At 37.4% G+C, this 16,066-nt stretch overlaps 1 protein-coding gene across 1 annotated transcript in view; it reads right to left on the minus strand.

Annotated features, from left to right (window-relative positions):
- Nucleotides 1–16,066, minus strand: part of LOC145998390 (uncharacterized) — a 62,347-nt gene that overhangs the window by 16,350 nt on the left and 29,931 nt on the right. Inside the window, exons 5-7 of the mRNA XM_083134795.1 lie at nt 14,942–14,995; nt 14,316–14,406; nt 2,527–2,655 (exon numbers count right to left, since the gene is read on the minus strand). Of these exons, the coding sequence (XP_082990921.1) occupies nt 2,527–2,655; nt 14,316–14,406; nt 14,942–14,995 (274 nt within the window). The remainder of the gene's footprint in view (nt 1–2,526; nt 2,656–14,315; nt 14,407–14,941; nt 14,996–16,066) is intronic.

The raw sequence follows: 16,066 nt of genomic DNA on the forward strand, positions 1-16,066 counted from the left end.
GTTATGTTGTACCGTATCAAATGCTTTGGACAGGTCCAATAATATTAATGCAGTGACGAATTTCTTATCCATAGCCTGGAGGACGTCATTTGTGACTTTCAGCAAAGCCGTAGCAGTGCTGTGTGCCGGCCGAAATCCTGACTGTGAGGGTGGAAGAATATTGTTTTGGGCAATGAAGCTAAATGTCTGTTTATAGATTATTTTTTCTAGTAGTTTTGAACACACGGGCAGAACACTAATAGGTCGAAGGTCGTTTACATTAGTTGGTCGGGTCGTCTTAGGGAGTGGTGTTATCAAAGCTTCTTTCCATTTCCTGGGAAATACGGATTTCTCGAGCGAAAAGTTAATAATGTGTGTGATAATAGGCAAAATAAAAGGTAGCGATAACTTCAGCATTGTAGTTGATATTCCATCTGTACCAATAGCAGTAGACTTGATTTCGTACAAACATTTTCTTACAGTATAGTCATCCACTTTTTGAAAAGCAAATTCGGGAAGCATATTATTAAACTTTTGGTTACTAAATTTTAAACATTCTTGAGATATCAGACGTTGGTCGATACTTAGACTATCAATTGAATTAATAAAGTGTTCATTTATCTCGTTCGCATTGTCAAACGTGAAGGGGAGATCATTTTTATTTGAGCTAATGCCTACAGATTTCAGTTGCTTCCATAAATGCTTTGGTTGTCTAGGTGTTTTATTGATGTTATGCTCAAAGTAACACTTTTTTTCTTGCCGAATAACGGATGTCGTGAAATTTCTCAGTTCCTTGTATTCCTTCCATGCAGGTTCACTTCCGGTTTGCTTGAATTTACGAAACGCATTGTCCCTTAGTTTCATCAACAGCTTCACATTCGTTGTAATCTACGGCATACGTTTGTTACGAACTCATGTTTTACGGACTGGCGCGTGCTTGTCAAAGAGATCAAGTAAGTTGGCATTGAAATACTCTACTTTCATATCCAAGTTATCGGTGTTATATATTTTTCCCCAGTTAATTTTTTCTGCATCCTTCACGAATTTATCATAATCAATATCACCGTATTTTCTGTGGTATATAATTCTGTTCACGCTTTCTGGTTTGGTATACGCAAGTAAAATGTGCGTCATTCTATGATCGCTATTGCTGACTGGCTCACCGACACCATGTTGGATTACATTTTGCATGTTGCTGACAAACGTCAGATCAATTAATGACTTAGTCGTGGAGGTTATTCTGGTCGGTTTATTGATTATTTGCGTTAATTGAAATTGATTAAACAAATTTTGAATGTAAACCACGTCAGCACAGTCTGGATGTAAGAAATTAATGTTGAAATCTCCAGCTATAACAAGATCATTAACTCTGGCTTTGTAAACTAATAATATGCAATAATTTGAAATCCGATGAATTATTTTGAAACACGCTGTATAATTTATGGCAATCTTGCAGCAAGAAAATTAATTTGAATTCGGCGCCACTGACAATGAACCTATAAAAAATACATAACATAAAAATACATAACATAACCTAACAAATAATATAGGGTAAAAGAAGGGATGTTCGCCATGCTGAGAATTTCGCCGTACTTGTGGTTTTTGTAATCGTAGATAGAAACTATAGGTTGGAAACATTCACTGATGCCTGTAAATAATCAAGTAACATGTGCCTTGTTTCCATTGAAAACTATAGTGGTGAACGAACTAGCAAGCAAGCAGTACAGTTTGGAATGCGCGGTTGCGTCTACACGGAAGACAAATAAAGGTGCCGAATTTCAATACTACGTTGGAAATTGTCATTTCGTGGCAGATAAGAATTATTTTTCTTCCTTTTAATTATTGATATCGTAACCTCAAACCTTAAGAATGTCGTGAAAAGAGTTGCTTTGGAAAGCGTGCATGTACAAGTAAACATAAGTTGTTTTCTTTCGACTATGCATTTGCTGATAAATTCGCCAGAGTAACAGAAAATGTGTCGAATTTCCCTTCTTACAGGCGATCTTTCACACACAACTTGTTCACAATGCATATGAACATTTACGCCTATGTTTCTTAAAACGTTTGTATTGTATCTTTTTAAGCAGTTTTGTATTGTCATTTGTAGGTCTTTTACACTTTGTTGTCTGACTTCTTGGCAACAACTTGGTATTTCATACACTTAAACTGACGATAAAATGATAAATAAGTTATATGGCGAATTTCCCAGCATGTGGCGGGAATTTCGCCACTTTTTCTCATTTTAGTATTTTTAATATTACGTTATAAGTATAAGTAACACAGTATTTATGTTATATTCCTTATAATCCACAATGACTACTTTTTGTATCGTATAAATTTTGTCCTTCTCCCCCAATTCGTTTAGAAGGAAAAAATGAAAAGCATTTTGATGGCGAACTTCCCCTCCTTTACCCTATCTTTATCTGTGTAATGACTGTTATTATTTGTTTGCAGCTACGATATTTTTCTTAGAGAATATTGTGTTCTTCTTCTTAGTAAGTCATAATTTTGTAGAGAAAAAATATTATTAAGAGTAAAATTGAGTACCTCAGGAACCAGGGTTGTGATGGATTTGCAATATAAGACAACCCATGTACAGTGGAGTGATGGGCATACTCTTTCAGAGACGATGTTAATGTTGCCAAATATAGTCTTGTAGTATTCTTACTAGTTTCCCTGCAATTATTAGGATAAAAAATTGCATGAATTAATATCAATATTGTAATCCTGATGTGCAATGAATGGTAAAACTAAGGATAAAGTGAGTATAGCAATGACACTGTATGAAATACTTTATGAAATAATACATTTACTGGTCGATTAATTGTAATTCTAGATATCTGCGCATAGCGTATGCATGTGCACTCTTCACAAATAGAGGAACAATCCGTATCATTTACAAGATATACGCGTAGAACATAACTTATGTATTTCATAAAATTGTTCAGGTTAAAAATTTTGCGTGCATAAACCCCTTACTAAGTCTAAAAGCAATAGAAATGCCAGAAAACAGGCCCTACTTATTAAAAGAAAGAACTTAGATTAAAACTTGCAGGGATGAACTTATTACTAAAACAAGAAACAATAGAAACTTATGAGAACACACCTTGCTCGTTCAAAGAAAGTGTCTAGATTAGAAGTGGCGGAGACGAACTCCTTACTAGGACTAAAAGTATTCAGCCAATAGAGCTTACTTATTAAAGGAAAGTGTCTGGAGTTGATATTAAAGCGATAAACTTCTTACGATAAGCTAAGCTAAAGGTACCCCTGCTATGTTCACACTTGCCATGAAGGCACATGGGGTAATGTGGCTGCAGAGCTCCACATATTCTTCATCTCGCCCATACTTGGGATGATCATCACGCCCGGCCGCCTTAACAACCCCAGAGTTTGCCCCAGGTACCCATTGATATGAGGCTGGATAGGCCTCAGAGCCGCAGAAATAGAAATATCAGATAATAGTGATTATTTAAGAATAGAAAGTGTCTAGATTAAAAGGGGCGGAGATGAACTCCAAGCAATAGAGATATCAGAGAACAAGGCTAACTTATTAAAATAAAGTTTCTAGATTAAAATTTATGGAGGTGAACCTCTTACTAATATTTAAAAGTAATAAAAATATCAGAACTACTTTTATTACATTTTAAATGTTCATGTAGGAGATAAATCAGAAATAAATGAAATACACACAGCAGAACCTTTAGTTCCAGACCCTAACTTGACTGAAGTTAAAGATGCTATTAAAAGGCTAAAGAATATCAAAGCACCTGGCATTGATTTAATACCAGTTGAGTTAATTAATTATGGTTGGAAATCGTTAGTATATCAAATACATAAATTAAGTTGCTTAATATGGAATAAAGAAGAAATCCCTCAACAGTGGAAATAACCAATCATTGTTCATGTGTTTAAGAAAGGTGATAAAATGAACTGCAATAATTACCGTGCAATTTCTCTACTCTCAACATCATATAATAAAATATTTATTATCTAAAATTCTTTTAACAAGACTAACTCCATATACTACTGAGATAATAGGCGATTATCAATGTGGATTTAAACGTAACAGATCAACTGTAGATCAAACCTTTCACATCAGACAGACACTTGAGAAAAAGTGGGAATATAATCAAAATGTCCATCAGCTATTCACTGATTTTAAAAAGCGTACTATGATTCGGTTAAAAGAGATAAATTATATGATATATTGGTCGAGTGTGGAATACCTAAGAAGCTTGTTCATATGATAAAAATATGCAACACTGAATCAAAAATGAAGATTCATGTGGGTATTAATGTGTCTGACAAATTTACAATTCATGATGGGTTGAAACAAGGAGATGCATTATCTGCATTGCTCTTTAATTTTGCCTAAAAATATGTTATTAGGAATGTAAGAGAAACTAATGAAGGACTAAAATTAAATGGTGTGACTAAGTTGTTAGCAGATGCAGATGATGTAAACTTACTAGGGGATGATGTAAGTGCAATGTAGAATAATGATAAAGTATTTTTCAAAGCAGCTAATCAGATAGATTTGGAAGTTAGCAAAGAGAGAACTAAATATATGCTTACAGGCCGAAATCAAGTGTTATGTAATATTCAAAATCTAATTATTATTGATAACAACTCGTTTGAACCAGATTACAAATTCAAATACTTAGAAGTAATACTAACAAATGAAAATTATATTTAAGAGGAAATGAAAAGCAGGCTTAATTCTGGAAATGTGTGTTACTCTTCTCTTCATAAACTTTTATCTTGTCTTGTAATATCTAAGAAACTAAAAGTTAAAATATACAAAATAGTAATTTTGACTTTAGTATTATATGGAAGGAAACTTGGTCCCTTACATTGAAAGAGGAACATAAATTAAGAGTATTTGAAAATAAAATCCTTAGAAAAATAATAGAATCTAAAAGGGATGAGGAGACAGACGAGTGAAGGAGGTTACATAATTTAGAATTACATAATTTGTATTCATGTTCAGATATTATTAGAATGATTAAGTCAAGAAGACTTAGGTGAGCAGGCCATGTGGAACAAATGGAAGAGGAAGAAAGAGCTTACAAGATTCTTGATTGATTGATTTTGCTTTATTTTACTTAGCTTTTTGTGCCTCTTTTGGCTAATTTGCGAAGATGGGGATGACTGATGATAGGATGAAATAGATGAATGGACACACACAAACATCCATGCCCAGGCCGGGAGACACCTGGCGTCGTAGTGCGATGTGTTAACCACTCCGCCACGGGGACCGACTTTACACGATTCTTGTTGGGAAACCTGATGGTAAGAGACCAATAGAAAGGCCAAGACGAAGATGGAGAGATAACGTTGAGATGGACCTAAAGGAAATCGGTAGAGGTGGAAAAGAGTGGATAGATCTTGCTCAGGATAGGGACAGATGGAAGGCCTGTGAGCTACAGCCATAAACCTTCGGGTTTAAGAAGGCTAGAGAGTTAGTTAGTTAATAAAAACATCAGAGAACAGAGTTCACTTACGAAATGAAAATGTCTATATTAAAACTTGCGGTGATGAATTCCTTACTTGCACGAAAAGCAATGAAAATATCAGATGACTAAACTCTCTGTATCAGCAGTACGTATCAGAACCTGAGGCTTTCAAAGCTCATCAACAGATATAGTAACAGAACTACACATTACCAGAGGACTATTCCAGCTGCGTCTCCAGGATTCAGAACATTGCTAAACTGCAGCAATTCAACTTTATCAAAGTGTTGTATGAAAGAGTAATGGATTCCAAAAAAAGAAAAGAGTCATCTCTTGCACCGAAATAAGAACTTGACGAATGCGCTGAACGGTCGACTTACCATCTCGCCATCTGAAGTTCCTAGTACGTAAATACAAGCTCTGGCTTGGGCATAGGTCTCTCGCAGTCAATTTCATCACTCATCCTCATCGTTGCAATTAGCCAAAGTGATAGAAAAGTGACGCAATCAAAATACGAGTAGATATATGGAAATAGATAGAAGTAAGTTTCTACCGTCAAATTCAAACATTGCTATCATTACAACTGCATAGAAAGTACATTCAACTTGAAATGTTTCCCAAGGAAGGCTTATTTAAATCTAAACAATCAACGTTTTTACGATATTCTTTTCCTATTGCAAAATATTCCATATTACTGTAAGATCACATGTGTGCAGAACTATCAAACGATTCGAAACTTCATCTAAACTCCCCCCTCCTTTTCCTTTCGCTTTCGTATGTCCTGATAGTGTTAGGAGTTTTTAGGGCTATGAATTTCTTTGTATTAGATGATCCGCTGGGCGTTATTTTTTCTCTATAGGATGATATTTGCGTGTTTTGGATTTTTTATACAGGCCCTTCTATTGGATTAGTGCTTAGTGTTTGTGGATACTTCAATTGGATGATCTGCTTAGCGTTTTTGGACCTTCATAATTACTTCAACTGAATGATCTGCTACACATGTTTGGGCCATCTTATGTGCTTCTATTGAATTATCTGCTCGGCGTTTTGGGGGTCTTCATAGATCCTTCTAAGACCTGCCCAGGTTTTTTGCCTTAAATCATACTTATATTGGAGGTATGCTTCTATTGGGCGATCTGCTATGCGTATATTGTTGGATCTTTGCAGAACTTTCTTTCAAATGATTAACTTAGTTTTTTTTTTATTTATTTATTTATTCCAAGTTTCAGATACAGCACTTTTAAGGCTGTTACACTTGCTTGTGTGTTTCTATTAGATTCTCTATCGGTCGTTTGGGATCTTCATAGATCCAATTCCATCTTTTATAGGTTCTTGTATTGAATGATTGGCTAACATTTTTTTGACAACCGTCGATCCTTCAACGAAATGATCAACGAGATTATCTGCTAAGTGTTCTTTGGCATTCACAGATCTCTCTATTGGATGATCCACTAAACTCGTTTGAGCCTTCATAAGGTCTTCTATTGGATGACGTGCTATTCATTTTATTAAGGATGCTGTTATGCTCTTTTGGGTTCCCATAAGCTTTTCCATTTGATATTCTGCCAAACGTGTTTAGTGTCCATAGATCCTTGAATCGACCTATCTATTCTATTGGATTTTATCTGGAAGAACAAGTACTTGAAGACAACAGAAAGAAGAAGTGAAAAAATTCACTTATATGCATTTAAGTCTACTTATTTTTAAATTAACGTTATGTAGACTCATTCAATATTTCTAGTTTCATTCTACAACCTTCTATAATATCTCTGTAGCCGGCCCCCGTAGCGGAGTACTTATCACAGAGCGCTACGACGCCAGGGATCCCGGCCTGGGCATGGATGTTTGTGAGTGTCTATTTATCAAATTTAATCATATCATCACTCATCCCCGTCTTCGCAAATTAGTCAAAAGTGGCACAAAAGCGAAGTAAAATAAAGCAAATCAATCATCAATCAATCAGTATCTCTGTACTTACCTTTTCATTAGCATACAATGTTAATTCAACATTGTATGGTAATGTACAACAATTGTCACTCACCTTTTCATTTTTAGGGATGCTTTATTTACTGTGATGTGCTGCTTGCTGACGTCTTCACAGTTATCAGAGTCTAACTGCCTGGTCTGACATTGTAGTGGGTTCTTCTTAACAAAAATAACCTTTGCAGCAGCACGGATTCGTCTAATACAAACATCATTATCCTGGGAAGGCGTCAGGTTAATTTCAAAATGGCGATATTTAGACGAACCGTTCATCTTGTCTCTTCTGAAATATTTCCGCCCAAAGAGAAAAGCAGCTTGCAACGTGAAGAACCACAAAAGCTCAATCACAGAGAGAATGCTACATCCAATGAATAAACCAGCGGTACTTCCTAATGACACTGGAATCAGAAATTAATTTTAGTCTATGGACATTCATTTAAAATTTGGCAACATCTTGTTTTTGTTACTTCAGGCGTATTCGCTATGTACAGTCACCGGCAATAAAAATGGGACACTTAGATCCTGAAATACTCGTTTCCCTGCAAGGCGTTGTGTGTGTTGCCTAACTCTAAGGCGAAATTAATTTTGATAGCAAATTTTCTGTGACAACTTCCACCACCGTCGTAGATTTAGGCAACGCACGTAACGCATTTCCTTGCACGATGTGACGGGGGAAGTGGGGGTGCGTTCACATCGTCTATTTTCAGCACCGCAACCCAAATTACTTCAACAGTAATATTAATATTAATACCATTAAATCATGAACGAATGTTATACAGCACACGTCGTAACAGCGAATTGAGCTACAGTCTGTCTGGGGAATCTCTGGAACAAGGCCGCGCATTCAAGAGGTGCTGTATCCTGGGTGGAAGTACATTAGGTTCAGATTCCACTTTAAACTGAAGCCCTAGTTCTAATTAACTTACCTGAGCATAATACGGATCTAAAACAAATTGAAACATATATCTACAATATCAGAATCAGAGTGGATGAACACTTACCTAAAACATCCAGTTTTCCAAACATTATGTCCCTTTTGTATCTGACTATTGGAAAGACGCCCATAATGTAGACTATCCCCTGTCTATTGCTATATCCTCTGCGGAAAAGAGCAAACTTCAGATACATAGAAATATAAATGGTTATAATCAATTTAAAAGGGATGTTCACATATGAACTAGAATTTAGTCCAAGTAGTATGGAGCAAAAGGCATAACGGTAACTGACTACTGAGTCGAGTGGACGCTGTTACAGTCGCGTCGTCTGCTTCAAGACAGAAACAAGCAAGCAAAGTCTGCCGTGGTTTTCACATTTGAAATAATTCTTCGCACGGTGCTTTTTACATTTACTTTTGCACATTCACCACTATTTCTCTCGCATCCCGAACGGAAAGCTCTTCCGGATGTCAGTTTCCTGAATTTAAACGGTTCCCCCGCCTTTATATCCCTTTTATACAAATACAAATATCTTCCAGAAGCTTTACAAACACTATCACCATAATAGACAACCCTGCCATGCCGTACACGTATTCTAGAGTCACCTAACGCCAGTGAGGGAAAAGCCAGAACATGAAAAGGCAAATTTTGGCAACGGCGGTGGTCGGTTCGTCGACGTGGTTGGTTTTCGCCAGCCCCGAACTATCGTCTGCTCTTTTGAAGGGAAGCCTTTTGGTCTTTCAGAAAATATTTCTCTTGGAATTTTGGTACTAAGAATTCTTCAAAACGCTTTTTCTTGTCAAACAACCTTTCAACCGGAAAACATTCAGGTTTGCTACACCTGTTCTTGTGGACAAAGTTTCAAGAAATATATTTTATAGCATACTTCGTTATTTTTTAAGGGCCAGGAAAGCAGGAAGCAATGAAGGAAAGATGCTAAGTCATGATAGAACATGTTTCAGCTTGTTATGGCTATGCACTATTGGGTTCCGTCTCCGTTGCATCTCAGAGAGAGAAAGAAGTGGTGTGATCAAATTCTTCACCGCCCAGCATGAGGTTCGTTCTCACACAGTTTCGTTTCTCTCGAAAAGTTTACGTCCAATTAAATGACCATTTATCCTCGATCTGTAATCGAAGGGGCTCTTATACCCCAGTCTAACACCTCGGTCAAGTTTTGACTGTTTTGAGCATTTTCCTCTGAAAGCCTGTGCAAGTGTTGGTCACGATTATATCGAGAACCAGGCGCCAGAAGTTTTTCAAATTTCACCTGAGCACTGAGAAAGGCTAATTTTAGAGAACTGTTCTTTAACATTTTTATTCACTGCATCATCATCCTGGAAATTAATTGATTAATTTTCTCTTGAATTTCTAGACGGCACAGCACTTTTCTCCATTAAAACAAAAAATCTGATGATTTTCCTGTTGCGCAATTCTCTCTTCGGCATCCTGACTATTACTGCTCAATACAAGGGGGTATGAAACGACTAGTATTTACAAGAGGTGACCCAGGCACGTATCCAGAGGGGGGGGCTTATGGGGCTCGAGCCCCCCCCTAAAGTTTTAGGTTTACACTACATAAAATGAGTTTTTTTGTTTCTTGTGGTGTGAAATAAAATAATGTGACAATATTTTAAGGAGAGAAATAATTATCGAGGCAAGACGGAGAATGTTCCGTAACCCTGTTATTGATAATAGCACGTATCCAAGATAGGGCACAGGGGCTCCACCCTCTCCCCAGGAAATTTTTCAGTTAACGTTAGATACAATTAGATTTTTGGCTTCTTGAATAATGTGAAAATAATTTAAGGAGAGAAATAATTATCGAGGCAAGACGGAGAATGTTTTATACCCCTGCTATTGTTAATTGCACGTATCCAAGGTGGGGTTGAGGTGGCTCGAGCCCCCCCCCCCCCGATTTTATTTTAATTTACACTAGATAAAATTAGGTTTTTGGCTTTTTTAATAATGTGACGATGATTTAAGGAGATAGACAATTATCGAGACAAGACGAAGAATGTTCTATAATCATGTTGTTGATAATATTGCACGTAAACTTTTCTTGCGCTTTCGGTGTTGTCGCAGCGGACGTGAGCACTATGTAGAGACTTGTCAGCATTTGGAAGCTGCACAACAAAGGTAGCGCCACACGTAGGGCGATTCGTTGTAATTTCTAATCTCTGGAAGGCGGGAGAGGGTACGTTCTTGAATGAGAGAAGGAGTCAACTACTGGGATATTAACGAATCGTTTTATCTGCGGAACGTTCTAGAATATAATGAGGATATAAATACGCGGATTCAATTTTTCGGTTGATCTGTACAAAGAATCGGTTAATGAGATTTCAGAGGTAAGTGTGACAATTCATACAGTCGATTAGTGATCAGTCAGCGTCCTCTGGTTGCTTTATAAGATATAGTGATTCGAAAATGAAGACATTGACGACAGTAGAACTTCTGGGGCCTCAGTGTAGTGCTAGTTCGGGTCGAGGGCCGAAGAGATCAAGGCTTCTCTCTCTCTCTCTCTCTCTCTCTCTCTCTCGTGAATATTTCAGCAGTACCGGATATTTGAATGGTTTATTAAAGGAGAAATAAGCTGCATAGATCAACTGAAAATCAAAGTTTTGAGTGATGATTTAGTTTTGCCAGAACTAAATTTCGTATATGCAGTCCGAGAATTTCATGGTATAAAAAAATACTTTTCTTTAAGCCTACTGGGTTCGAAACACATTCAAACACTTAACTACCATAAAGAGACAGCCGAAAATTTTATGAATGTCGAGAAGAGAGAGCAAGAAGATGTTGCATATGTAGACATTTTAGGCGGAAATTGCAGGCTCTACCAGAACCCGAATCAGGACTCTACCAACTGAGCCACCTAGCCATCATTGACTTCAACCGATTTTTCGTTAAAATGTCTACATAGTACATGTCCTGTGTATATCAAATCGTAAGGTGTTGCCCGTATAGTGAACAAGCACATAAAATATAGGAGAGAGAAGAATACTTGGAGGTGACAATGACAGTGGCCTAATAAAGGAGATTTCACACCCTGTCGCCTGAGTATTTCACAAATCGAAATTAGGTTTGTGCGGCCTTTTGTGTCGCTACGGTGTGAAACGTTGCTGTTGATTGGCCCATTCCAATCAACATGTATCAGGTGTCCTTCGGTCTGAAACCTTCCTAAGTCTTGAAAATCCAAGTCACAAGGATGGAAAATTAGGGCCTTGTTAAGGTTAGGTGTGAAGGCAGGCAGGCAGCACCCTAAAGGATCATATCCAAACCTGCAGGAAGAACGCATCTTACTTTAATCTCCAATACGGAATGATAAAACTTCTGGTGAGTTGATTTTAAAAAATGTGTCCGAGATAAAGAGTGGCGTGTCCAGGATTTTCGGAATGGAGAGGGGTTACGAATACCTACTATTTTTGGTGGTCAGTCCTGATTTTGTCATTTTTTCCTGTCTTTGACGTTCTTCTTTTTTTTCTTTTTCTTTTTTTAAAAAAAGGAATACTGGGTCAAATGGGGTTATGACCTCACCAACCCTCCCTTGGGCACGTCACTGGAGATAAATGAGTAAGCATTTGATCATACTGGGAAAGGAAACATTAGATGTGTTGGGAACGGAAGGGTTTTCACTGTGCATTAATTGTTTCGTGATCCAGCCGTATTCGAGAAGACTTCCTTTGTTTCGTGCCGATATATGACAAGACAGCGGAAGCTGTGACAGGCATTTTTGAACACTTGTAAGTGCTAAGGCCTGAATCTGAACAATTTGGTGGATTTCGGCTTTTATAAGAGCTGCAAACATGGGAGGACAAGACACTTAAGTGGTGTTGAGGCTCGAATCAGAGAGAAATATTCGAGAGGTGTCTGCATCCAGTTCGCAGCCCACAATTTGAATCTCGCGTTGTCGAGTGGATTGTCCATCCCGTGCATGTGTAACAGCTTCGTAAAAACACTCAAAGACACCATTGATGTTTTTATGTCTGATGAGATTAAATGGACAAACACACATACTGAGATGGTTCCGGCACAAATGTTAATGCATGGAAACAGAGGAGTCGAGTGGTAAAAAATGTTCCGATTTCACGTTCTGATTAAAATGACAGCCTTACAGTGGCGACGATTTAAGGGATAGTTGCTCCCCATTTTTTCCCCTCAACATTATTTCCTCTTAATGTTAAGCCTTGTCTACCAAGAGAAAGTAAACTTTCCTTGCACCGCCCCCCCCCCCCCGTTTTGAAACCCAATTGCCACCACTGGTCTTAAATATACAATTGTGAGGTTCTTACTATACCCCTTAAAAAATGGTGTTGAGCCCCCCCCCCCCCCGAAAGGAATTCCTGGATACGTGCCTGAGGTGACCTCCCAACGTAGGGCGGTCCTCACCTTCAAGAAGACAAGTGAGGGCGAGGGCGAGTCGTTAGGGTGGTTGAGCTAAAATGACAATCTCTGGTAGCAACCGATGACAAACTAGAACTTGTCCTAACATGATTCAAAATTAGTTTCTTCTATCTAATTTTTGTGCGTCCTTGTGAACTGAACTCTCGTTCATATTTGTATGCACTTCTACTATACATCTGTATAAGTACTTTTGTTCGCCACATTTAGAAAACTAAATATATGCTTACAGGCCGAAACCAAGTGTTAGGTAATAATCAAAATCTAATTATTGATAACAACTCGTTTCAACCAGCTTCCAAATTCAAGTACTTAGGAGTAATACTAACAAATGAAAATGATATTAAAGAGGACTCTTAAAAGGAGTCTTAATTCAGAAAATGCGTGTTACTTTTCTCTTCGTAAACTATTATCTCCTCGTATAATATCTAAGAAACTAAAAGTTAAAATATACAAAACAGTAATTTTGCCTGTAATATTATATGGATGTGAAACTTGGTTCCTTACATTGAAAGAGGAACATAAAGTGAGAGTATTTGAAAATAAGATCCTTAGGAAGATATTTGAACCAAAAAGGGATGAGGAGACAGGTGAGTGGAGAAGAATACATAATTTAGAAGTATATAATTTGTATTCATGTCCAGATATTATTAGAATGATTAAATCAAGAAGACTTAGGTGGGCAGGCCATGTGGTACGAATGGGAGAGGAAATAGGAGTTTACAGGATTCTTGTTGGGAAGCCTGATGGTAAGAGACCAGTAGGAAGACCAATACGAAGATGGAAGGATAATGTTGAGATGGACCTAAAGGAAATCGGTAGGGATGGGAAAGAGTATATAGATCTTGCTCAGGGTAGAGACAGATGGAAAGCCTGTGTTGCTGCAGCCATGAACCTTCGGGTTTAAGAGGGCTAGAGAGTTAGTTAGTTAGTTCGTCACATTTGTTATAGGCGTTATGGAACTTTCATTCTTGGAATTATACATGTCTGCGACAAGTATTCTTTCAGTCATGATTTTTTTTTACAGATAAACACTTGGAGAATGGTAACAATCATATATAACACTTTCTCGGCTCAGAAACTATATCAGAGGCTACATCTTATAAATTTCATTCGCCTGTCTTTATAATACTGCATCCTGAAATATACTTCAACAAAATATGATAGTTTTCTTCCGTAGGATTCAATGAATTTTCTTCCACACCACTTCATCTATACCGAGGAATGATTTTTATAAATAGCTCTGTAACATGTTTAAGGTAATTTGACCGAAAATATCACAAATAGTTTTCAATCTTTGCAGATTTTTGATTGATTGATTTGGTATATTTTACTTCGCTTTTCTGCCACTTTTGACTAATCAGGAAGATGAAAACGAGTGATAACATGATGAAATTGATGAAGTGACAATCACAAAGAACACCCATGCCCAGGGCAGGATTCGAACCCAGAACCCCTGATCTCGTAGCGCACTCTGATAACCAGTAAATCTCTACAGCTAGTAAACACAGGATGATGTAAATTGTTAATGTTAATTAATACAATATGGATAACGGAGGATACTTACATGCCTTTATATCCCACGTGAGTGTGGAAATTTTCTTGATCACAAAGCTGTTGGCAGTCACATGAGCTGTCTTCGCTAAATTCACTTGAAGCTTTAAAAGAGAAGAAAGAATCATATTGATTGCAAATTTTGGAACTGAAACTGCAATGGTGAGTGAAAGAGACAAACGAGAGACTGGTAGAGATCTAAACAGCATTTTAAATGACCGGAAATTTGTAATTTATTTTGTTAGTCCAAGTGTTGTAATGTATTACAATAATGCGACCGCTACTTCAATATCTCGATATATTTGCTATAAATATGAATATATTTTGAGAATGTATGTGCTGATAGGCTGACATAGAGCCACGGTGCTTTGGTCGGTATGGCGTCGGACTACCAGACGGGAGACCCGGATTCGATTCCAGAAGTTGTGATCTAAAATGGTAATTAGATAAAGAGGAGAACTTGGGGGAGGACAACCCTAGTAGGTGGCTGGAGCATGGTACTCATCATATCACCTCCATTATGACTGAGATCGAGAATTTATGGGGCCCTATTTACACATTCCCTGTGTGCTTACATGCGCAGGGTATAACTTGACCAAATACGCTGACACTTATTTTTATAACTAAAAATATACTCACATAGCTTCTCAGCCAAGCAGACAAGGCCACTTGAATCACAGACGTTATATTGTCCTGCAATTGAGAGAAAATAAAACTTCACAAAAAAATTACAAACTTGAAATTTAATTTACAATTCTAAATCACTTATCACTACCAAACTTAAAACATCGTTGCCAAGTCGCAAGAGAACATTCCTCTAATTGTTTGGTAGAACAATACTTTCTCCCATTGTTAAACGATGATACTAGAGAGCTAATTTATTTTTATCAACTTCGAACTTGATCAATCGCTAAATGAAAATAGAACACTTTATCCTCACACACACAAACACACACACATCTACGTTAATCAAGTCCAGTCTGCGGAGGAGGCTGTCTAGTGTACAGTGAGAACCATGAGTATTACTCTGCAAATTTTCCATCGTCACGTTCGTGCACTTTATTTGACTTAATAAGAGTTTCAAGAATTAAGGGAAAACGCAAAACAAGCTGTTGACAACTTCTGCACCAGCATACATAAAAATCCATCGCTTAAAAACACATAGGATGTAAGAGAGAAATTAATGAAAATAGTTATGAACAATTTGCACGGTAATACTCATGGATCCCACTGTACCTAGTATGACCCATGGTGGAATGACAAACAGGTGGATGCACGCGCATGGCTCTCAGCCATACGTCAGAGCTCTGACGTCAACATAGTGGAGCCAGGAGAGGGGGTGCTTTTCAGAGGGTGACAAGTGGAGTTTCCGGGTTTGTTCTTTTCTGTAGACCATTAAACTGAGTGTTTCTTTCTTTGTTGTCTTCGTTTCACTTCTAGTGAGAAGAATCTAAGTGCATTGCGAAAGAAAATATGCCTAACTGTGCTATTTACGGCTGTAGTAATCATTACAAAAAGACGAAAGGAACGAATATCAAGTATTTTGGGTTTCCTGTTAAAAAAGAAGAATTTTGTTACGAATGGGTATTGGCTTGCAGGCGAAAGGACAAAATAAACAATTTTATATATATATATCTCTCTCTCTTTATATATATATATATATATATATACCGCGTGAGGCACCTAAAAGTACCACCTGAAATATCGAAGAAACCAGAAACAGTAGCGATGTGAGGTTTGCGGCAAACAATAATATCAAATGGG

This window comes from Lepisma saccharinum, chromosome 14, assembly GCF_977018435.1.
Source record: "Lepisma saccharinum chromosome 14, izLepSacc3.1, whole genome shotgun sequence".
Taxonomy (NCBI): domain Eukaryota; kingdom Metazoa; phylum Arthropoda; class Insecta; order Zygentoma; family Lepismatidae; genus Lepisma; species Lepisma saccharinum.